A 23,146-nucleotide genomic window follows, 5' to 3' on the forward strand; every position below is an offset into this window, starting at 1 on the left:
ATAATCAATTTTTAGTGTTAGGAACACTCACAAATGTGTCCTTCCTACTTTCTTCAGTTTTTTTATCTAGTAATCAATTACTGTAAAATGTACTCTTAATTTCTCTCATTTATTGGCAGGAAACCTAAAAAACTCTTTTCTGTATGATAATATTTTGTATGTACACCAGTATTATATAGAGCCCTGGTAGTGCAGTGGTTAAGCATTTGGCTGCTAACCAGAAGGTCAGCAGTTTGAATCCAGCAGCCACTCCTTGGAAACGCTATGGGGCAGTTCTACTCTGTCCTGCAGGGTTGCTCTGAGTTGGAATCGACTCGGCAGCAATGGGTTTGGTTGTTTTGTTTGGGGTTTTTTTTGGAGTATTATATACATATAAAATATTATCATGGAAATGTTGTTATAGCATGCAGTGAGCACAATTTAAACTTCCTTTGACCGAGCATCTTGTAATGCCTGATGGTTCTCATTCGCAAGATAGGTACTCATGGTACCATTTTATAATTCCACTTTAGTAAAGCATAGGCCTTGGAATCCAGGTAGACTTGAATGTAGGTCCTGAATTATCCACTTGCAAGGTCAGAGACCTTTGATAAGTTACACAGCCTCTCCAAGTGTAAAATGGAAGTGGTATACCTATCTTGTGGCTTTATTTGGAGTTATAAATTGCGTGTGTAAAGTATCTACCATGATTCCTGGCACCTACTAGAATCTCAGGTAGACCTCATCATCATCAGTCATTGTAAATTGACTGTGTCTGTAATATGCCCTGAAACAGCCTACATTAAATACATTAATAATGTTGTTTAACTTAGGATTCCGGTTAATTTGGTGCTGGTAAAATAAATTTTATTGCCTTTTTGTAAAATCATGACTAAAATTAAGCATTTCGATCACTGTAGAACACTGATTAAATTTTTATAAGATTTAAGTATGTACCCATAACTCTATTTTAAATAGTTTGATTATTGTTGACTCCAAGCCATACTTAAGAGTTTATTTTTCTCATCAGTGTGGTATTCCTGTGGCCTCTCAGAACCTGGCAATCATCTAACCCTCCTAGATTTTGACTGATTCAGTCATGTAAACCCTGATTTAGCTTTGGGAATCAAGGGACAAGTTTACAAGTGTGGACCAGGAACATTAAATTTGTTGCCAGTGGAAATCTATCAGGAGCTTACTAAAAAGGCCCTTTCACTCAAAATTTGGTTGAGGGAGTATAGGATGTTTGTGTAAGCTTCATGTAACTCCAAAGTATATAAAAGTGATATTTTAATAATTATAACTGTAATTTATGAATCCAAATATAAAACTTTTTATAAAAAAAATTAGTCAAGTAGAACAATGAGGTGCTTTAGCCAGAAACTTGAAATTAGGATATTCTAGATGGCCACTGTAGATATCCTTTGGCTCAGCATCTGACTAATTTCTGTATCGTTGTTTAGGTACTATAGTATCAAGAAAATTCTAATTCACAAAGATACCAAAAAACCAAACCCATTGCTATAGAGGCAGTTCCGACTCATAGAGACCCTATAGGACTGAGTAGAACTGCTGCCCCATGGGGTTTCCAAGGCTGCAAATCTCTGCAGACTCAGAATACTCTTCATTTAAACTGAGCAAAAAACGTTAATGAGTAATAAAGAGATTTTTGTTTTTGAGTTGAGTCACTATGAGCACTGAAGTCAGACTAAGACACTAGGTTAGAGCTCTTTTTCTCTAAGTTCCTAATTGTATGACCCTGATTAAATTACGGAATCTAAAAGCTTCAGATTTCTACGCACTGACCTAACTTCATAGTATTCTCAAAGGGACTAAATGTAGAATGCCTAATACACAGTAAGGATTCAGAAGCTGCTTTGTATACATGAAAGTCAGTATACAAAACATACTAGTGGCCAAAATTACAATAACATGGTTGCCAATTACATGGCGACAAGAACATTCATCAAGAAGATTGTTCTGAGCTTGCTTAGAATTGTGTTGAGTGTCATCACATATGTGCTGTACAATTTTATGTTCCCAGAAAAGTACAACTTTAATTTTTAAAAAAATTAAAAAGAGTGGTACACAGCAAGGACATTTAAACTTTGGTGCATTCACACATTTAAAAGACATCTAAGATACATGTACAGAAATAGTGAAGAAGTTTAAGGTTTATACAACTCAGTATACAAACAGCCTCCCTTATATTAACTGTCATTATAAAAGACGTGTGTGTGCATTTCTTAACTTAGTTTTTAAAGAATAGTTCAGAATAGATTTTTAAATATTAAATTTGAATCAGATGTTTGTAAAACTCCGTAACACCTTTGCAGAAAATCTATAACCAACTTTTCTTGAGTAGTGAAATAAAGATATTTAAATAAAAGAAGTGCTTAAAATTGTTTTAGTGGTAAGACAACTTTTTACATAGCTAAAATTCATTATATGGGCTTAAAATATCTAACCAGTGTATCTTTTTCTCAGTGATAACTTTGGTAAGCTAAAGTTATGAATATAGTCAACAAATACATTCAACAACTTGAATGCCACCTATGTACAAGGCATAGCTTGAGGTGCTAGGGCTGCATCACTGAAAAAATAAAGGTCAATTACAGTTTAACCTTTTCTCTATGATTTTCTCTTTTTTACCTTTATTTAAGAAATCACAGTCATATTGTTCTATATTATAAATATTTTATAGCTTTATTTTTCATATTTAAATCCTTAATCCACCTGGAATTGATGGAAGGAGGAAGAATTAGAGATCCAATTTATTCTATTTTGCAACAACAGTTTTGGAACAACCCACCTTTTTCCCACTGCTCTTCAACGGTACCTCTATCTTTTACTAAGCCTGGCTAATAGATATTCCTTTTCATTTATATTTTAGGAAATTTGCTGTATCAGCAAAAATTCCTGAAACCAAGTGGTGTCAGAAGTGTTGCGTTGGTAAGTAAACTGTCCAATAACTTGTAGCCCTCACGTTTTAAACGAGTGGATAAGAAAACTCCATGAGGCTCAGTTTTTGTTTGTTTGTTTATTTAGTATAAGACTACCCCAGGGCATACTGTCAGTAAGAGTTTATTTTTTCCGCTTGGCTGTTCCATCCCAACATAGACTCAGCATAATTAACACCTTACACATAGCAGATGTTTGGTTAATAATTTGTTGATGTAAAAAATGGAGAAAGTCGTATGAGTTTTTATTATAGCACTTTATCACCCCCTGTTCTCTAAGGAGCCTGTTACTTACCATTCACCACTCTACTTAGTAATGGCTTGTAATGCTGCATTTATTCATTCCTACGTATTTTTATGCCTTTAGTATGTGAAACCTTGTGCTCTGTGATATGAAGGTTATAGTCTCCCATTTACATATCATTCATCCCCCGTCCCCATAACAACTTACTATTGTTGGCTGCCATCGAATCAGCACCCAACTCACGGCAACCCCACACACAATGGGATTGGACTGTTGTGATCCTTAGGGTTTTCACTGGCCGATTTTGGGAAGTAGACCACCAGGCCTCTCCTACTCTGGCTTAGTCTGAGAGTTCCACTGAAACCTGTTCAGCATCGCAGCAACACGCAAGCCTCCACTAGTAGATGGTGGTGGCTGTACTTGAGGTGCATTGGCTGGGAATGGAACGCAGGTCATAGAAGATGAGAATTCTACTGCCAAACCACCACTGCCCTCCCATAACAACTAGCAGTTTTATTTACGTATAGGAAAAACAAAAACGGTTTCCTTCCTTAAATTAATAGTATTTTAAAAGGGAAAAAGAAGGAAGAAGATAAATCACTATACTGCAAAGTATAATGTGGAAAGGACTCTAAAAAGGAGATCTCATTTGGCTAGGCCTCAAAAAGAAGGCAGATTTTAACTATACATAGTTAAAGAGGCCATTTCAGAAGAAATGATGTAACAAATATGGGGGCAAAAAAGAATAAAGCTTGCATAATAAATCCTAAATATTCCATTTTAGCGGGAGTTAAGAGTACAGAGGGAAGAACGGTCAATGATTAGTGTGGACAGTTACATTGGAGATACCTTGTGAGAGGTCTTGTATGAACAGCCTGAGGAATGTGGACTTTATTCACAATACAATAAGGAATGTCCTGAGCTATGAGCAGCAGCAGTGGAAATAGAAAGGAAGAACAATCTGGGTGTGAAGGAAAAAGAAATTAGAGACGACTCTGAGAATGTGAACTCCAAAGACTGCAGGACAGCACAGTTGTTACCAGGAAGCAAGAGGAGCAGCTAGTTTGGGCCAAAGGAGAATGACAGGTTTGGGTGTTGATGTGATACTCCGAGTCACCATCAGAACACCCAGCATACTAATCTTGACACTGTGCTTGGGGAGAAGCAGGCAGGTTTTTCCTTGCAACTGAAATTTCCCATACAGACTTTGCTGTCTCCGTTGGCTGAGTAATTTTGCTTTTCACCTTTTCTCTGCCATTTAAATATTTCAAATCTATATTGTTACAAATTTTACTCTGTTACCATTTTTACTTTTAAAAATTTTCAACTTTACTTCAAATATATTTCTTTAAATCTTAACCAGGGGAAGGAAAATCCAAAACACCAGACAATTTAGTTTCATTATTTCTGAAGTGGTGTTTTGAGATGTGATTCATCTCTGTGATGTTTTCCAGTGGCCGCAAGAGTTTAATAAAAAGGGAGAAGGCGTACAAGTGTCGCGGTTTTAGAACCAAAGCATTGTTACTTCTGAACATTACCACCAGAAGCACCCTGAACCACCTGTCCACGACTGTGCTGCACCTGGCCTGTCCCCTGTAGCCTATCAGTTCAACAACTTCTCCCCAAATCTACATCACCATTTCTTCAGGATCTTCTCATACTCTTTCCTATAGAGTAGAACTTGCCATATGGGGTTTCGTAGGCTGTAATCTTTATGGGAGCAGATCACCAGGTCTTTTCTCCTGCAGAGCTGCTGGTGGGTTCTAACCACAGACCTTTCCATTAGCAGCACTTAACTATGAAGTCCTTCTCCCTCCCCCACCTCTACCAGCAGTTTTATTTGCGGGTACAAACAGCCGGCAAGTTTCCTCCTATTACCTGAAACAGTATTTCTTTTTCACCTTGTTGTCTAATTAAGAAATTGAACTGGCAATCAGCTTTTGTTTTTTTTTTGGTTGGTTTGTTTGTTTGCTTTCTGAGCATACAATTATTATTATAAGGACATTGTATTATAAGAGAAATCATATATACTTTTTGCCTTGACAGTGAGAAATCCTTACACGGGCCATAAATACCTATGCGGGGCACTTCACACTAGCATTGTGCTATTAGAATGGGTTGAACCAATGCAGAAATTTATGTTAATTAAGGTAAGCCTGAAAGTCAGCTTATGTCGTTCTTAGTACAAAGCTTGATTGTAATGTTTTCTGTTCTTTCAGGTCAGAAATGCATTTCAGAAAACGTTTTTTCAGTAATTTTCAAGTTAATGGTTTTGGATTGTGTGGCAGTGTGGTGGAAATCTTTCCAAATGTCAGGCATTTAATTAGACTGATGAAAGTTTGAAAGAGACTGGAGAAATAGTGCCAAGGGTATGGCCCTGGGGAGCTGAAAGTGATATGGCTCATATACAGCCTGATGTCAAGAACAGGAGGTGCTAAAAGATGAAGAAAATGTTGTTTTGAATATATTCTCTGGTTGACCTCCTTCATTATAGCAAAGAAACACCCTTGAGGTTGGAATTTGATCTAAGAGAACAAAGGATAACCATAATGAGGAGGAAATTATTTGTTTTGGCTATATGCTGCCAATTCATTTGCCCAGGCCTTCCCATGGATGGTTTTTGTGCCTTAATTTCTCTAGAACCTTTATGTAATGAATATTCTTTAAAATATTTACTCATCTGTAACTTACATTTTGACGAAAAACTAATTTTTAAAATTTATGATGTATAGGCTGAGTCACACTAAGGAAATACTAAGTGAATTTTTTAAAATAATATTTTCATTGAGTTTTTGGTGAAAGTTTACACAGCAAGTAAGGTTCCCATTAGACATTTTCCACACAAATTCTTCAGTGATACCTAACAACATAATAAATGGTTACGTTTATCACAGCGTGTCAACATTCTCTTTAACTGTGTTCTGTTTGTTCTCTTTCTGATACTCTAGTTTTCCTACCCCTTATCATTGCATCTTTGATTTTGAGTAATTGTTGACCTTTTGGTTTCATATTGATGGTTTTTAAGTAGAGAACTGATCTAACGGGTAATATTCTTTATTTTGTGTGCCACCCTGCTGTTTCGCCAAAAGATAATCTCAGGGGATAGGCTTGGTTCTAAAATTAGAGTGTCTCGGGGCAATAGTCTCAGGGAGTCTTCTGTTCTCTACTCTTTGTTTGTCTGGCCTTTTTTTTTTTTTTAAGAATTTGAGTTTTCCATATTTTCATCCCACTGTCCGGGACCATCTGTTGTACCTCAGTCAGAAAGGTCAGTGGTGGTAGCTGGGCACCATCTAGTTCTTCTAGTCTCAGGGTAGATGAGGTTGTGGCTCATGCAGACTGGTTTCTTCTCTGAGCTTTTGGTTACCCTCTTACTGTTTTACTTCTGGTGAGTAGAGGTCTGTATGTAATTATGTCTTAGATGGCCACTTGCGCAAGCTTTTAAGATCCCAGACGCTACTTCACTAGGATGCAGATCACGACTTTTGTGAACTATATCATGCCAGTTGACTGAGTTATCCCATGAGACTATGGTCCTAAGCTTTCAAACCCAGAAAACCAGTCTTGGAAGGTTTTTGGTTCTGTGTGAGGAGTATCTGTATTTGTGTCTTCTGTGAGTATATGTGCCTGCACCAACGTGTTTGTATTTACATGATACTTCTATCATATACTCCTAATGGTGCAGTGGTTAAGTGCTTGGCTGCTAACCCAAAGGTCAGTGGTTCAAACTCACCAGCTGCTCCACAGGAGAAAAATGTGGCAGTCTGCTTCTGTAAAGATTTACAGCCTTGACATTTGACAAAGTCCAACACACATTCATGATAAAAACTCTCAGCAAAATAGGAATAGAAGGGAAATTCCTCAAAGTAATAAAGGACATTTATACAAAGCCAACAGCCAGCATCATCCTAAATGGAGAGAGTCCAAAAGTGTTCCCCTTAAGAACAGAAACCAGACAAGGATGCCCTTTATCATCACTCTTATTCAACATTGTGCTGGAGATCCTAGCCAGAGCAGTTAGGCTAGTTAAAGAAATAAAGGGCATCCAAATTGGTAAGGAAGAGGTATAAGTATCCCTATTTGCAGATGATATGAAAACCCCAAAGAATTCACAAGAAAACTACTAGAACTAATAGAAGATTTCTTCAAAGTATCAGGGTACAAGATAAACATACAAAAATCCATCAGATTCCTCTACATCAACAAAGAGAACTTCAAACAGGAAATCACCACATCAATAACGTTTTCAGTGGCCCCCAAGAAGATAAAATACTTAGGAATGAATCTAACTAGAGACATAAAAGACCTATACAAAGAAAACTACAAGTCACTACTGCAAGAAACCAAAGGAGACCTACATAAATAGAAAAACATGCCTTGCTTAAGGATAAGAAGACTCAATATTGTGAAAATGTCTGATCTACCCAAAGCAATCTACAGATACAATGCAGTCCTGATCCAAATTCCAACAACATTTTCTAACACAATGGAGAAACAAACTACCAACTTCGTATGAAAAAGGAAGAGGCCCCTGGTAAGTAAAGCATTATTGAAGAAGAACAAAGTGGGAGCCCTCACACAACCTGATTTTAGAACCCGTTATACCGTCCTGGTAGTCAAAACAGTCTGGTTCTGGTACAAAAACAGATACATAGACCAATGGAACAGAATTGAGAATCCAGATTTAAATTCATCTACCTGTGAGCAGCTGATATTTGACAGAGGCCCAAAGCCTGTTAAATGGGGAAAAGACAGTCTCTTTAACAAATGATGCTGGCATAACTGGATATCCACTTGCAAAAAAATGAAACAAAACCCATACCTCGCACCGTGTACAAAAACTAACTCAAAATGGATCAAAGACCTAAACAAAATCTAAAACGATAAAGATCATGGAAGAAAAAATGGGGACAATACTAGGAGCCCTAATACATGGCATAAACAAAATACAAACTGTAACTAACAATGCACAAACACCAGAAGAGAAACTAGAGAACTGGGAGCTCCTAAAAATCATGAGACCTGTCTTAGTCATCTAGTGCTACTGTAACAGAAATACCACAAGTGGATGGCTTTAACAAAGAGAAATTTATTTTCTCATAGTCTGGTAGGTTACAAGTCCAAATTCAGGCTGCTGGCTCCAGGGGAAGGCTTTTCTCTCTGTCGGCTCTGGAGGAAGGTCCTTGTTCTCAATCTTCCCCTGGTCAAGGAGCTTCTCAGGCACAGGGACCCCAGGTCCAAAGGACACGCTCTGCTCCTGGTGCTGCTTTCTTGGTGGTATGAGGTTCCCCACTCTCTGCTTCTCTTTCCTTTTATCTCTGAAGAGATAAAAGGTGGTACAGGCTACATCCCAGGGAAACTCCCATGACAAGACCAAATGGGCGGCTTCTGTCTGGAGGCAGGATGAGAAGGCAAGAAGGGACAGGAGCTGGTTGGATGGACACGGGAAACCCAGGGTGGAAAGGGGAAGTGTGCTGTCACATTATAGGGATTGCAACTAGTGTCACATAACAGTATGTGTATAAAGTTTTGGTTGAGAAATTAACTTGAGCTGTAAACTTTCACCTAAAGCACAATTTAAAAAAAAAGATTTCTAGCCTTGGAAACCCCTTGGAGCAGTTCTACTCTGTCCTACAGGGTTGCTGTGAATTGGAATTGACTCGACAGCAATGGGTTTGGTTTTTGGTTTTATAGATACTTCTGTCTCTTCTCGCCTATGTACACATCTGTGCCTGGCTGTATACCAACCAGTATGCCTGTGCCCATCCATATGTGCTCTAACACTCATTTTCACTTTGGTTGTACTGCGGCTCACTACATCCACATTCAGCGCCGCTTTTCCCATCACTAAAAATAACACGTCTCTACAATCTAAAGCATACTTTCCTCGCCGCCCTCCGTCTCCTCTCCCTGCTAACCACCAATTAACACTGGTCTCTGTATATACCTTTTCTTGTCTTCTTGTAAAAGAGGGATCGTGCAATGTGTGGCCCTTGTATGCTTGACTTGTTTTACTTAGCATCATGACCTCCAAGTCCATCCATGTTGTGTTTCGATGCCTCGTTGTGCTTTATTTATGGTCACGTAGTACTCCATGTATGTACCACAGTTTGCTTTTTCGTTCATGGGCCCTTTGGTTGTTTCCACTTATTTGCTATTGTGAATAAAGCAGCAATGAATGTAGGTGTGTATATCTGTCTGTGTCATTACTTTTAGGAATCTAGGGTATATACCTAGGAGTGGGATTGCTGGATCATGGGATACTTCTGTTTCTAGTTTTTTGAGAAAGCACCATACTGTTTTCTGTAGTGGTTGTACTATTTTACAGTTCCACCAGCAATGGATCAGGGTTTTAATCTCCCCACATCCTTGCCAATATTTATCTGTTTTTTTGTTTGTTTTTTGTTATCAGTGCCATTTTAGTAGGATAAGATGGTATCTCATTGTAGTTTTGATTTGCATCTCTATAATGGCTAATTGTGAACATCTCTTCGTATGTTTCAAGGCTGCTTGGATGTCCTCTTTGGTGAAGGTTCTGTTCATGACCTTTGCCCGTTTTGTGTTTGGGTTGTTTTGTCTTTTTGTTGTTGAGCTGTCAAAGTTTTCTGTAGATGTTAGAGATTAGACCTGTATTGAATCAGTCGTTTCCAAAGATTTTTGCCCAGTCTATAGGTTGTGTATTTACTCTTTTAATAAAGTCTTTTGATGAGTATAAGTTTTTAGTTTTTATAAGGTCCCATCCATTTTGTCTTCATCTATTCATGCATTTGGTGTTAAGTTTGTTATCCAGTTTTTACAAAAGATTAGTTCCCATAGTTTTCTCCCAAGAATTTTATGGTTTTAGGTTTAACATTTAGGTCTTTGATCCAGATTAAGTTTTTGTGTTTTTTTTTTGTGAGGTATGGGTCTTGTTTCATTTTTCTGCAGGTGGATATCCTGTTTTGCTAACAACATTTATTAAAGAGACTGTTCTGCCCCACTGAATGGACTTTCACCCCTTGTTGAAAATCAGTTGTTCAGAGATTAAAAAAAAAAAAAAAATAGCTGGGTTTAATTGTCAATTCTCAGTTCTGTCCTATAAAACCAAACACATAAACTTTTAAAAGCTGTTTTCTCTGCTGTTATATATGGATTAAGCACTCTTACTTATGAGAGTTTTATATCTCAGTAGAAATTGGAGTCAGAGTATAATCAGAGTGGGATTCTTCCTAAATTGTAAAATATAGAATTAGGATAAAGAATTGGTGTTTCTTGTTATTTAAAATTTTTAAGTGATGAAGGGATCTATTTTTAATTTTTACATCAATATAACCTCAAGGTTAAAACCAGATGCCAAAGAGTCGGCTCCCAGTGATGGTGACCCCGTGTGTGTCAGGGCAGACCACGCCCTGTAGGGCTTTCAGCTCCGAGTGATGGTGGCCCCGTGTGTGTCAGGGCAGACCACGCCCTGTAGGGCTTTCAGCTCCCAGTGATGGTGACCCCGTGTGTGTCAGGGCAGACCATGCCCTGTAGGGCTTTCAGCTCCGAGTGATGGTGGCCCCGTGTGTGTCAGGGCAGACCACGCCCTGTAGGGCTTTCAGTGGTTAATTTTTTTTTAGAAGTAGATTGCCAAGCATTTCTTTTGAGGCACCTCTGAGTGGACTTGAACCTCCAACTTTTCGGTTAACAGCTGAGCACCTTAACCGTTTGCACCACCCAGGAACTCCTCAGACCCTCTAGGATTAACTCTGGTTAAAGAAGTGGAAAAATAGTTTGAAAAATTTGAAACATACCAAGATAATATTTTCACAAATAAATTCACTGAAACAAAAATTCTTTAAACCAAAAGCTGACAGAAAAGTAGCCTTATGAATTGTCTGAAGCAGAGTTACTGAATACAGCCCATTTATTGCAAATTTTTTTGTTCTCAGTTCTTCTTTGTTCTTTCATATTTGATAAAGGCATACCGTGTCCTAGATGGAGTATAAAGAGTATAAAGTATATACAGACTTGGAGTCTTCTGCAGCCCCTTCCTTCCCTGACTACGTTCTTCCTTCCTTTTTTTCAGTCCATTTTAGGTGTCTTTCTTATTCCTTCCATTCCTAATCTCTATCAAAATGAAAAACAGTTTCATCATAGCAGTAAATTATATATACTGATAGACTGATTAAACCTTAGCATAAATGAATTTCATGTCTCTTCTGATATGTTAAGCCATTTATTCTAATATGTAATGAAGGTCCTTTTTCTCTATTAAAGGAATTTTGGGTATCAAGAATATACAGGAGAGAATACATATTTTGAAGAAATGGGAAGCTTAAAAATTACCCATCCGTGGCTTCTCTTCTCCAGGTGGATGGCACCTTGGTCCCCAGGAACACAGGTGTGGAGCCTGGACTGACTCTGACTAATGAGGCCTGTTGGAGTCTTGGTGGCATAGTGGTTAAGAATTTGTCTGCTAACCAAAAGGTCAGCAGTTCGAATCCACCAGCTGCTCCTTGGAAACCCTATGGGGCAGTTCTCCTCTGTCCTGTAGGGTCACTATAAGGCAGAAGCGACTCAACAGCAACAAGTTTACCAGGATTCTAAGATAGTAGACTAATAGTACAATTCTGTTTGCAGGTTTCCTTCAAGACATTCTTACTCTACCCCCTTTGCTTAAACCCTCTGAGCCATACACAGGCCCTTACCTGTCTCCTTAATCTTATCATGACTATTCTTTCTGTCTCACTGCTTCAAGACTTTACTGTTTGTATATTTTGTTTCTCCATATTTGACATTAATTTTATTAATATTTATGATGTTGCTACACTATAACTTTATCAGATTTGTTCAAAACATTCTTATGCTTTCTCTATAATTATCCTTTCCCTATCCTTTCTAAATGACATTTCTGACAAATGTTTTTGTTTCGTTAGACCATGTTTTTATCATAAATGAAAGATCTTCCCAGCAAACATGTACTTATTACAAACCAGGCACAAGCTTTTTAGTAAAGAGACAAATATGAATAACATGTAGCACCTGCCCTCAAGGATAATCACCAATAACAACTGGATTTAAAACTGTTAGAAGGAAATCTCCTTCACTTATTCATGGTGCTTCATGTTATTATTGGAAACTAATAGAAATAGTCAAAAGCTATTGGTTTTCTCATTTGCTGACAAAAAATTAGGAAAGAAGCAGAAGCATTGCTTTCTTTCTGCTTTACTGTTCTCATCACATTTCAAAGAGAATTAATCTTTTTTTAACCTTATGTCTTAGTTATCTAGTGCTGCCATAACAGAAATACCACAAGTGGATGGCTTTAACAAAGCGAAATTTATTTTCTCACAGTCTAGTAGGTTATAAGCCCAAATTCAGGGTGTCATCTCTAGGGGAAGGCTTTCTGTCTCTGACAGCTTTGGAGGAAGATGCCTTGTCATCAGTCTTCCCATGGTCAAGGAGCTTCTCAGGCGCAGGGACCCTGGGTCCAAACGATGCACCCTGCTCCTGGTGCTGCTTTCTTGGTGGTATGAGATCCTCCACTCTCTGCTTGCTTCCCTTTCCTTTTATCCCTTGAGATAAAAGGTGGTGCAGGCCACACCCCAGGGATATTCCCTTTACCTTGCATCAGGGAGGTGACCTGAGTGAGGGTGGTGTTACAATCCCACCTGAATCCTCTCAACATAAAATTACAATCACAAAAAGGAGGACAACCACACTATACTGGGAGTCATGGCCTAAGCAAGTTGATACACACATTTTGGGGGGACATAATTCGGTCCATGACACCTTATTAAAGCTATGAGAGATTTTATCCAAAGAACATGCTCCAGGTAATGGGAAGGCTCCTAGAAATGAGGTTTGGAGAGGATTGATGAAGTACCTGGGCGTGGGCTGGAGGCACTCCAGTGGCCATAGAGAAGGAAGGGATGTGGGCACCATGAATCATCTACTGCTCCCCAGTCCAGCCAGGAGGACCGCATTGTGTCTTCTAACACTAAAACCAGTAGTAAGGGTCGCCCATTTCACCTTTTTGTTTTCTCGAGAAAATGCTGTATTAAGTGAAAATAGTCTGTTCCTAGTTACATTAGTTATGTGTGTGGTGTGGTATTTGGTGTATTTTTTTTATTAGTGGTTAAGAAGACATACCGAAACTTTCTGAGACCTGTATATATCATTGGAGCTCTGGTGGCGTAGTGGTTAAGAGCTCAGATACTAACCAGAAGGTTGGCAGTTCAGATCCACCAGCTGCTCCTTGGAAACCCTGTCCGATAGGGTCGCCATGTGTTGGAACCTATTCAACGGCGCCTGACGACAACCACATGCGCATCATGAGTCGGAACTCACTCGATGGAAGCGAGTTTGGTTTTTTTTATCTGGTGTATGTATCAAAATTTGGATCTTAGTGATTTTGTATATCAGTAGTTCTCCGTGGGGGGTGGTTTTGCCGCCAGGGGACACCTGACAATGCCCAGAGCCTTTTCTGGTTGCCACAACTTGGGACAGAGGTTAGGGATACTGCTAGACAGTCCTCCACAACAAAGAATTATCCAACTCAAAATGTCAATAGTAAATGTTGAGGTTGAGAAATCCTGTTGCCAATAAACATAGAATGGAAACGCAGAAAGAATGACATTCCTGGTAGGAGGAGGACAAATAATGAATCAGTGGTTTAAACAAAATAAACCGGGTTGAAGTAAGACAAATATATATCATGTCATGAAATATGTATGACATACCATGAAACAGAAACTAAGAACAAAATCCCGGAAGTACATTGTACTAGGCATTGTCATTATTGAGTTGCCAGTCTATTGCAAAGCATGTAAACAGAATAAATAAGGTCATGGAGAATTTTATAATCAATATGGTTTAGTAGATATGTATCCTGAATTCTGCTTTGGTTGGAGAGGAGTTTGAGTGGGCCCACCCTGGATAAACAACTCTCAGGGGCATTTGCAGGGATGGAAGGGGGCTCAGCAGCTGTGCACTTGAGTGATAGTCTAGCCTGTCCTCCCAGGGACAGTGCCTGGCAGGCAGAGCCTTTTAAGCTGGAAGTTGTATGAAAAATCGAATTTAGCATCCAAAGGATTATTAGATTTAAGGATATCAGTGTTTAATGTGCTAAAACTGAAGGTTATATGAAAGTGATTGGGAGTCAGGATAACCTACACTGGCGGTAAATCGGATTTAACAGTTTTAGGAGGATTACTCAGCGCAAACAAGAAGGATTTATCCCAGGGAGGACTCAGAAATAAAAGGGAATCCCATTACAGTGGTATAAATATTCCGATTATCTCAGTGTGTTACATGTTGTTTGGTGCCCTCCAGTTGGTTCCGAAACATAGTGATCCTACGTACAATAGAACAAAACGTTGCCTGGTCCTGCGCCATTCTCACAGTCGTTATTATACTTGAGCCCATCATTGCAGCAATTGTCAGTCTATCTCGTTCACGGCGTTTCTCTCTTTTGATGACCCATTACCTTACCAAGCATGTCGTCCTCTTCCAGGGACTGGCCCCTCTTGATAACATGTGCAAAGTAGGTGACACAAAGTCTCACCGTCCTCGCTTCTAAGGAGTATTCTGGCTGTACTGATTCCAAGACAGATTTGTTCATTCTTCTGGCAGTCCATGGATATTCCGTATTCTTCACCAACACCACAACTCAAAAGCATCAGCTCTTCTTCAGTCTTCTTATTCATTGTCCAGCTTTCGCATGCATATGAGGCGGTTGAAAACATCATGGCTTGGGTCAGGTGCACCTTAGTCTTCGAAGTGACGTCTTTGCTTTAGTGCTTTAAAAGAAGTCTTTTGCAGCAGATTTGCCCAATGCAATATGTCCTTTGATTTCTTGACTGCTGCTTCTATGGCGCTAACTATGAATCCAAGTAAAGTGAAATTCTTTACAACATCAATATTTTGTCCATTTATCGTGATGTTGCTTATTGATCCAGATGTGAGGATTTTTTTCTTTATGTTGAGGTGTAATCCATTCAGCAAGCTGTGGTCTTTGATCTTCATCAATAAGCGCTTCAAGTCCTGTTCATTTTCAGCAAGCAAGGCTGTGTGGTCTGCGTATCAAAGTTTGTTAATGAGTCTTCATCCAGTCCTGATCCCATTCCTCTTCATTATAGTCCAGCTTCTCAGATTATTTGCTGAGCATACAGATTGAATAAGTATGGTGAAAGGATACAACCTGACACACAACTTTTCTGATTTTAAACCACAGAGTATACCCTTGTTTAAATATTCTGATGACCTCAGTGTGTTATATAGAAACACAAAAAGAAGATAATCCCACTACCGTTTAATAGTGTTTTGGGTATTGTGCCCGAGAGTAATGAAACATATTGAAAGAAATTTAGAAGAGGAAATGTAATTATGTATAAACCCTTTGCCGTCGAGTGGTTTCCGACTTATAGCGACCCTGTAGGACAGAGTAGAACTGCCCCGTAGGATTTCCAAGGAGTGGCTGGTGGATTCACACTGCCAGCGTTTTGATTAGCAGCTGTAGCTCACTGTAGCTCTCAACCACTGTGCCACCAGGGCTCATATATTTATAATCATAAATAATGTGAAACGGTCAAGTTTTTTAATTTTGGCCAGATTAAAAGAATAACTTTGTTAAATACTGGGAATAACCGTTTTGAAAATTCATAACGGCAACGAAAGAAATAAAAGTTAATAAGTGTAAGACCAATGTTTTTTAAAAGAAATTTTGTTTAAAAATATTAAAGACTTGAGTAAATGTAAAATCATGGCCTGTCTCGGATGTCATTTTTCTCTGGACTAGTTTATAGTTTGTGATGTGAACAGTTGCAGTTAAAATCTCAGTGAGAATTTTCTATCAGAAGAATAAAAAGACCATTAAAACTTATTCTGAAAAAGCAGTGGTGGGGAAAATTCTTCAACTTGGTACTTCTTGCATGTTTTGAGCAATCTTAGCCAATGTAGCCCTAGTTCATTTTGGAAAATTTGACAAGTGAAAGAAATGCTAACTTCTTGAAAAAGAATTGAGTTACATCGGGAGTTGTAGTAAGAAAAGCATTAAAATACCTATTAGTTAAAAGGGCAAAGGGGTAGCTTGTATGCAAAGAAATACAGTTATTAAATGAAAGCTTGAAAAAAAGTCAACTTTATTAAAATAACAAATTGTTTTTGTTGGTTAATATCCACTGCTGGAGAGATTTGGTGAAACTGGTATATTTGCGTATATTCAGAAAAACACTAAAAAAAGAATTTTTTTGTTAATAACATTCTGGCACCTCAGAACTCCCCATGGCACCTGTTCTGGTTGCCGCCACCCCCTCTTTCCTACAAAGGAAACCATTGTCCTAACTTTTATGGCTAGAGAAAGTCCTTGCTTTTCTTTCTAGTATTACTGTATAAGTATGCATCCCTAAACATTAGAATTAATTTTATCTGAGTTTTGTAACAGTGTATAAGTGGAATCAACAGTATGTATTCAGTTGTGTCTGGCTTCTTTTTACAACATTTGATTTGTGTAGTTCTTGGATGTAGATATAGATTGTTTATTTTCATTGCTGTGTATTCTATTGTGTGAATATGCCATAGTTTTATTCATTTACTGTTGATAGGCATTTAGGTTATTTCCAGTTTTTGGTTATTCTGAACAATGCTGCTGTGAGCATCTGTGTATATGTCTCCTGGTGTGCATGTGCTTGTGTACCCTGGGGTGTGTACCCAGGACCGCCATTGCAGATTTTAGGCATCCTCTGTGCTACTGGATAATGTAATTAGCCGATGTGGGTATACCAGTTTTTATTCCCACCACCAATGTGGGAGCATCTGTTTACTCCTTTCCAATACTGTTACTGTTACTTTTTTTAGTTTATTTTTAACCAGTCTGGTGGGTATCTCTGGTATCTCATTGTGGTTTTATTTCCTAATTACTAATGCAGTTAGTGTCTTCCATCTATTTTTCCAAACTTCTAAATGTAATGTATTCACCCTCTTTATAATACAAAAAAAAAATTAAGTTGTTTAAAATTAAAATTGATTGTATTATAACTGTGTAAGTTAACTTATTGGGTGAAATCACTTGCGATATGAAGCTAAATTTCTCTCTAACTTGTGACTCTATCCACACTTAGAAGTGTTTCTGGCTGATTAAATTTTCAGTTCTCTTAGCCATGTTTGCTCAGTTGAAAAAGAAGGCAAAAGGAAGTATAAACGGAGGTCAAATTGGGAGACGGGAGACCATGCCACAAAGCACAGGGGGACCCTGAACCAGTCACCCTACTCCTGGGCCTCAGTTTCCAACTCAGAAAAAAGAGGGTTGGACGGTTGATTTTTTTACTTCCCTTCCAGTCCTGTTGTCATTCCCAGGTGCCATCAAGTAGATTCTGACTCATGGAAGAACTGCCCCATAGGTTTCTTAGGCTATAACCTTTTTAGAAGCAGATCCCCAGGTCTTCTTTCCCTGAGGAGCCATTGAGTGGGTTCAGACTGCTGACCTTGGGTTAATAGCTGAGCACTTAACCATTGCACCACTAGAGCTCCTTCTTCCAGACCTAAGAGCCTAAAATTATGGGATTTTAATGTTAAAATTTCACGTTGGTGAGCCTAAAATCTTTATAAAAATACTTTATAATTCAGATTTTTTGGCATACCCTGAGTTTCTGTGACAAGAAGAATCTTTATAGTAGAAAGCTATTTCATATATTTTTATAAAACTAAAGATTGTTAATAGTATAAATTATTTGGCTTTTGGGTCTTCTTTGTTTAATGTTTTTTTGTTTCTTCTCTCAGCACATAGATTTTCCTATACCCTGCCCACTTAGAATGTTTGAAATGCTGGTAGTTCCTGAACAGGAGTACCCGTTAGTTTGTGTTGGTGTCAGTAGAGGGAGAGACTTCAACCAGGTGGTTCAATTTGAGACTGTCAATCCAAATTCTACCTCTTCGTGGTTTACCGAATCAGGTTTGTGATTTTTATTGACTTATTAAGACGTGTGTGTGTGTGTGTGTGTGTGTGTGTACACACACACATACATATACACACACACATACATACTAGTTTTATAATTTAATGTTTCTTTAAGCAGAAATAGTGCATGGAAATCCAGTTTTAAATACCTACTATGAAACTGGGAGAAAATGACTTGTTTTCAAATAGCTAATTTGTTCAATACATTTGAAACAATTTGATTGACAGAAAATGTGTATTGAGACTTGACTGTGTCCAGAGCATATGCACCAACTTTTTATTTAGAGATGAGTTTTGTATAGATTAATCCTGAGAGTCCTGTATTTGATGTATATTAACACACAGTTTTCCATATACATGTCTGTTTGTATAAAATGAGGTATACCTGGGCCATTTTATGATTTTTGAGAAACACAACATAAAATATGACATTTTAAATAATAGCTTATGTATGCGTAAATGTTTTTTAATGCTTTGATGTAGTACATTCAATTTTTTGAATTTATTTTTTAGAGAATTTTATATGCACCTAAACTTTTTTTTTATTGTTTTGAATGCAGTTTATTAATATGAAAATGAATCTTTATGAAATGCTTATTTTTGACATAGGACACATTAAAAAAAACCTGGGCACTTAATGATTTCATAACTTTCAAAATTTTCAGCTACTTAATGTAATTTAAAATGGTATATACCTAAAAATTGCATTATTACATAATTCCAGTTGCCCTGGCTCTGATGATTTTACCTTTTTAATCACATTTCATCACTTTACTAGGAGTGTTGGTCAAAGGGATCATTCAGTATTTAATACAGACAGGTGGTCCCCAAACTTGAGCGTGCTTCAGAATCACCTGGAGACGTGTTTAGGCACACTGCTGGGCCCCATCCCTAGTTTGTCATTCTGTAGGTCTGGAGGGGGCTCCGAATATTTTCATTTTTCTGTGTTCCTAGGCAATGCTGAGGCTGTAGGTCAGAAACCACTCTTTGAGAACCACACGTATACACAAACCTCAGGCTAAAAGAAACACCAATTTAAGGAGAAGGAAAAGCTGAATTATAGAATATTTCAATTATAGTTTGTTTTCTAGTATATACTTGTAATTGATACACAGGTGCTACCCAGTAAAAAAAAAAAAAAAGTAGCTTTAGTAAATGAAAAAAAAAAAAACATGATTTGTATGTAATCATAAGTAAACAGCTACTGCCCAAGTGTTTGAGAGTGCTTGAAAATAAGTCTCTTATATAATTTATTTCCTTAAATTTTGATCTACATTGTCAAGTTGCATAGTAGATCCTTCCTCCATAGCTAGTTACCCTAGTATTTGAAGAAATACTATCTTCATTTAATGAGCTTTGTACACAAATTTGATTGTTTGAAACCTTCTAATTCATATAGGTAAAACTTGAGTTTTTCTTGCATTTTAAAAAACACAACCTTTAAAGGCCTTTTTAACTTTTATTTTTTAAAGTATCGTGTTTGTTATGAACCCCTTTTACTTTTGCTTTTAGACCCTTTCAAAGTTTTCTCTTTAAAACTGTCATTTTAGAATGTTTTGCTATAGACAGTGACCATATTAGAGGACAATTTTTAGAGGCCTCACAGCAGCCCTTGGTTGGGGTTTATGGCTACTAGGGAAATGTTGAGGAACCAGTTTGCCAATAAAATATTGATTAGGCAGGAGTTTGTTGAAAGCCTGGAAGATTGTTCACAAAAAGAAAAAAATTAAGGGACGTAGGTTTTCCTGAATTGAAAAAACAAACAACAAAAAAATCACAAATAACATGGTTGCTGAAGCCCAGGTTCTGTTAAACAACACATTAAACCGGAAAGATAGCTGCCTTTTAAGAACACATTGTTGACATTGTTGAAATGACGCACATTTCAAACACAGTGATGCTCAGAGTTCTCTCTCTGTGTGTGCATCTACATGCTTTAAATATTATCTTTTCTATAAGTTTATCAAACTTTTCTTGTGTTATAGATAGCCCACAGACAAGTGTTACTCATGTCACCCAGCTGGAGAGAGATACCATCCTTGTATGCTTGGACTGTAAGTTTTTATTTATGAACATCTTGTTTTAACAAGATTACTTTTGTCTTCATTTCTGAGTAACTTTTTTTCTCTAGGTTGTATAAAAATAGTAAATCTCCAAGGAAGACTAAAATCTAGCAGAAAATTGTCATCGGAACTCACCTTCGATTTCCAGATTGAATCAATAGGTAAGTAATTTCTTGGCTGATTGCATATAAACTGATTAAAATCATTGATCTGATAATTATCTAAAGTTACAAAAATATATTACTAAGGACTTGTTTTTAAAAATATATGAGATATAATGAAGATGAGATCAATATTAGCCTTTACTTTTATATATTCTCTAAAATAGTTTAATAACTATGGTATAAATAATATATTCCTTACAGGTCTGGCATTTCAAAAGAAATAATTAAATATCATTTCTCATAGCACAGTTAGGTTTTCCATTTCCTCCAGTCTCCTGTACTTTAAAATTTAGTACTTAGTATACTCTATTGTAGAAACCATGGTGGCGTGGTGGAAACCCTGGTGGCATAGTGGTTAAGTGCTATGGCTACTAACCAAAAGGTTGGCAGTTTGAATCTGCCAGGCGCTCCTTGGAAACTCTGTGGGGCAGTTCTACTCTGTCGTGTAGGGTCGCTATGAGTCGGAATCAACTCAACGGCAGTGGGTTTGGTTTTTGGTTTTTATACTCTATTGTATTTTTGCTATTATATCTGCTGATGAGAGTTTTAAATATGTGGAATTTTCCTTCGTGCTACTCTCACATTTTGCCTGACAAAAACTTTTTCTAGAAAAGAATTTCTGATAGAGTCAATATTCTAAAATAATTATATCCAGGAAAAATAAGGTGAAGATGATTGTATATGGGGTTGTGCTGGGAAAAATGCATGACAATTTAAATTTGGATTTATAATTACAAATTAAAATTGTAAATTGTATTTAACTATACACAATTTTTCTGATGTCTTTTATCATTAAAATAAAGATACTTGATGTTGGCAGAGTAGGTAAGACCAAGGGCAAATACTTCATTTGTTTTTTTTCCTGGATTCCTGGTTCTGTTTTCCTTGTCCCTCAACAAAAGAGAATAGTGCTGATAAAAAGTCGTTTTGAGGAGGATCTCCAGATGTTAAAATGGAATCCGTACCTAAAATGACATAGGCAGGGTCAAAAATACAAGATAAACAAAGAACAGAAAGTCAAAATAGTGTGAAGGCCTGAAGCCAACCTTGTTGCTTCAGAGCCTAGTAATCCAGCACTCTCCCCACAAAAGACATAAGGCTGGGTGGTTTTATAGATGACTTTTATGTACCCTACAAGGCCTAGATAATCCCAATCCTATACAGACTGTTGAAGATTATAGACCAAGAAGGAATGCTGAGCAAATCAGTGTATGAGACCAGTTTAACACTTACGCTAAAACCAAACAAGATTAGTATAGAAAACAAAAATTACAATCCAATTTTGCCTTATGAAAATAGATTTTAAAAATTCTAAGTAAAATACTAGCAAATAGAATTCCACATTGCCAAGTAGTAGACTTTATCTCAGGAAAGCAAGGGATATCTGTGCAGTACACCATACTAAAGATTAAAATAGAAAAGCCATATAACTTTTTAGTCACAAAAAGGCATTCAATAAAATCCAAGTCATTCATGATTTAAGCAAAAAAGACTCTTCTTAGCAAATTAGGAATGGAAGGAAATGTCCTCAACCTAGCAAAACCTATTACAAATATCATGTTTAATGGTCAAAGTAATTCCCATTAAAGTGGAGAACAAGATAAGGATGCTTGCTGTCGTCATATTTCAACATTGTCTTAATAGACAAGAAAAGGAAAGTATGATGGATTAGACAGAAAAAAGGTGATGGTGTGGTTATCTATGTAGAAAATACAAGAAACTGTATAGGTAAACTTCTAGAAGTAATAAGAGAATTCAGAGTTGCTAGATCTGAGTAACACAAATGAATAGCTTTCCTATATGCCAGTAATGATCATTGAAAAATTTAATAGAAAAAAAAGATCCCATTCACAATGGCAGTAAAATATGTAGGAATAAATCTAATCAAAACATGTTTAAGATCATTATATAGGCATTCCAAATTATTACTTAGATAAAAGGAGATTTGAACAAATGAACTACACCATGTTGATGGGTAGGAAGTCTCAATATGAAAAAGATGTCAATTCTTCAAAAATTAACCCACAAATTCAGTGCAATTATAATAAAAATCCTAACAAGATTTTTTTGTGCCACTTGATAAGCTGATCTTAAAATTTATACAATGCCAAGAATAGTAAAATAAATTTTGAAGAATAATTGCCCACTCAATATTGAAACTTAGTATAAAATCATAGTGATTAAGACAGTGGTATCAAGAAGAGACGGCCCAGAAATAGACCCTCACATAAATGGAAACTTAATGGCATTATATATCAGTGGAGAAGTGATGGATTATCCCACAAATAATGCTGACACAACTGGTTATTTGTGGGGAAAAAAATGGATTTCCTCCTCAATCATTACACACAAAAATATGGATTAAATATGTAAATTAAAAAATGAAGACTAAAAATTATACTTCTAGATATCTATCTCATGGAAGGTTTTTCACATGTATGCAAGATGTACAAGAATGTTTATTGCATCGTTGTTTCTAATGACAAAAAAACTAGAAATAACTTGAATATTCATCTTACCAAATGTATGAAAGTTGGAATCATGGGGTATATAAGGTATGCCAGTTGTGTTTGTTTGTTTCTTAAAACTAAAAGCAAATATAGCAAATACTAGAATTTGAGAGTCGAGTGGTAGAACATGTATGTTTGTTAGTCTCTAAGTATTTTAAAAAGTTAAGTCAGGTTAGCAAAAGAGTTTCTATAACAAAAAAAAAATTTCAGTGAATTGTCTTTTTTCCTTATCAAAAAAATAAATAAGCTCTGTATAGTATATTTTAAAATTCTAAAAGTAAAGAAGCTATGTAAATATGAAGCATCTGGCAC

At 37.0% G+C, this 23,146-nt stretch overlaps 1 protein-coding gene across 11 annotated transcripts in view; it reads left to right on the forward strand.

Moving 5' to 3' along the window:
- Positions 1-23,146, forward strand: part of MAP4K3 (mitogen-activated protein kinase kinase kinase kinase 3) — a 238,945-nt gene that overhangs the window by 211,074 nt on the left and 4,725 nt on the right. For 9 of the 11 annotated variants that reach the window (XR_002787226.2, XM_010595886.3, XM_003416093.4 and 6 more), the window contains 5 exons: positions 2,873-2,931; positions 5,230-5,333; positions 17,920-18,091; positions 20,083-20,151; positions 20,229-20,321. Coding sequence is in view for 9 of the 11 variants with exons in the window: in XM_010595886.3 (XP_010594188.1) it covers positions 2,873-2,931; positions 5,230-5,333; positions 17,920-18,091; positions 20,083-20,151; positions 20,229-20,321 (497 nt within the window). In the remaining 2 variants the exon portion in view is untranslated. Of the gene's footprint in view, positions 1-2,872; positions 2,932-5,229; positions 5,334-11,418; positions 11,543-17,919; positions 18,092-20,082; positions 20,152-20,228; positions 20,322-23,146 lie in introns of those variants that run through there. The other 2 variants (XR_010319480.1, XM_064277173.1) reach the window with 2 other exon arrangements.

Source organism: Loxodonta africana, chromosome 26, assembly GCF_030014295.1.
Source record: "Loxodonta africana isolate mLoxAfr1 chromosome 26, mLoxAfr1.hap2, whole genome shotgun sequence".
NCBI classification, from domain to species: Eukaryota; Metazoa; Chordata; class Mammalia; order Proboscidea; family Elephantidae; genus Loxodonta; species Loxodonta africana.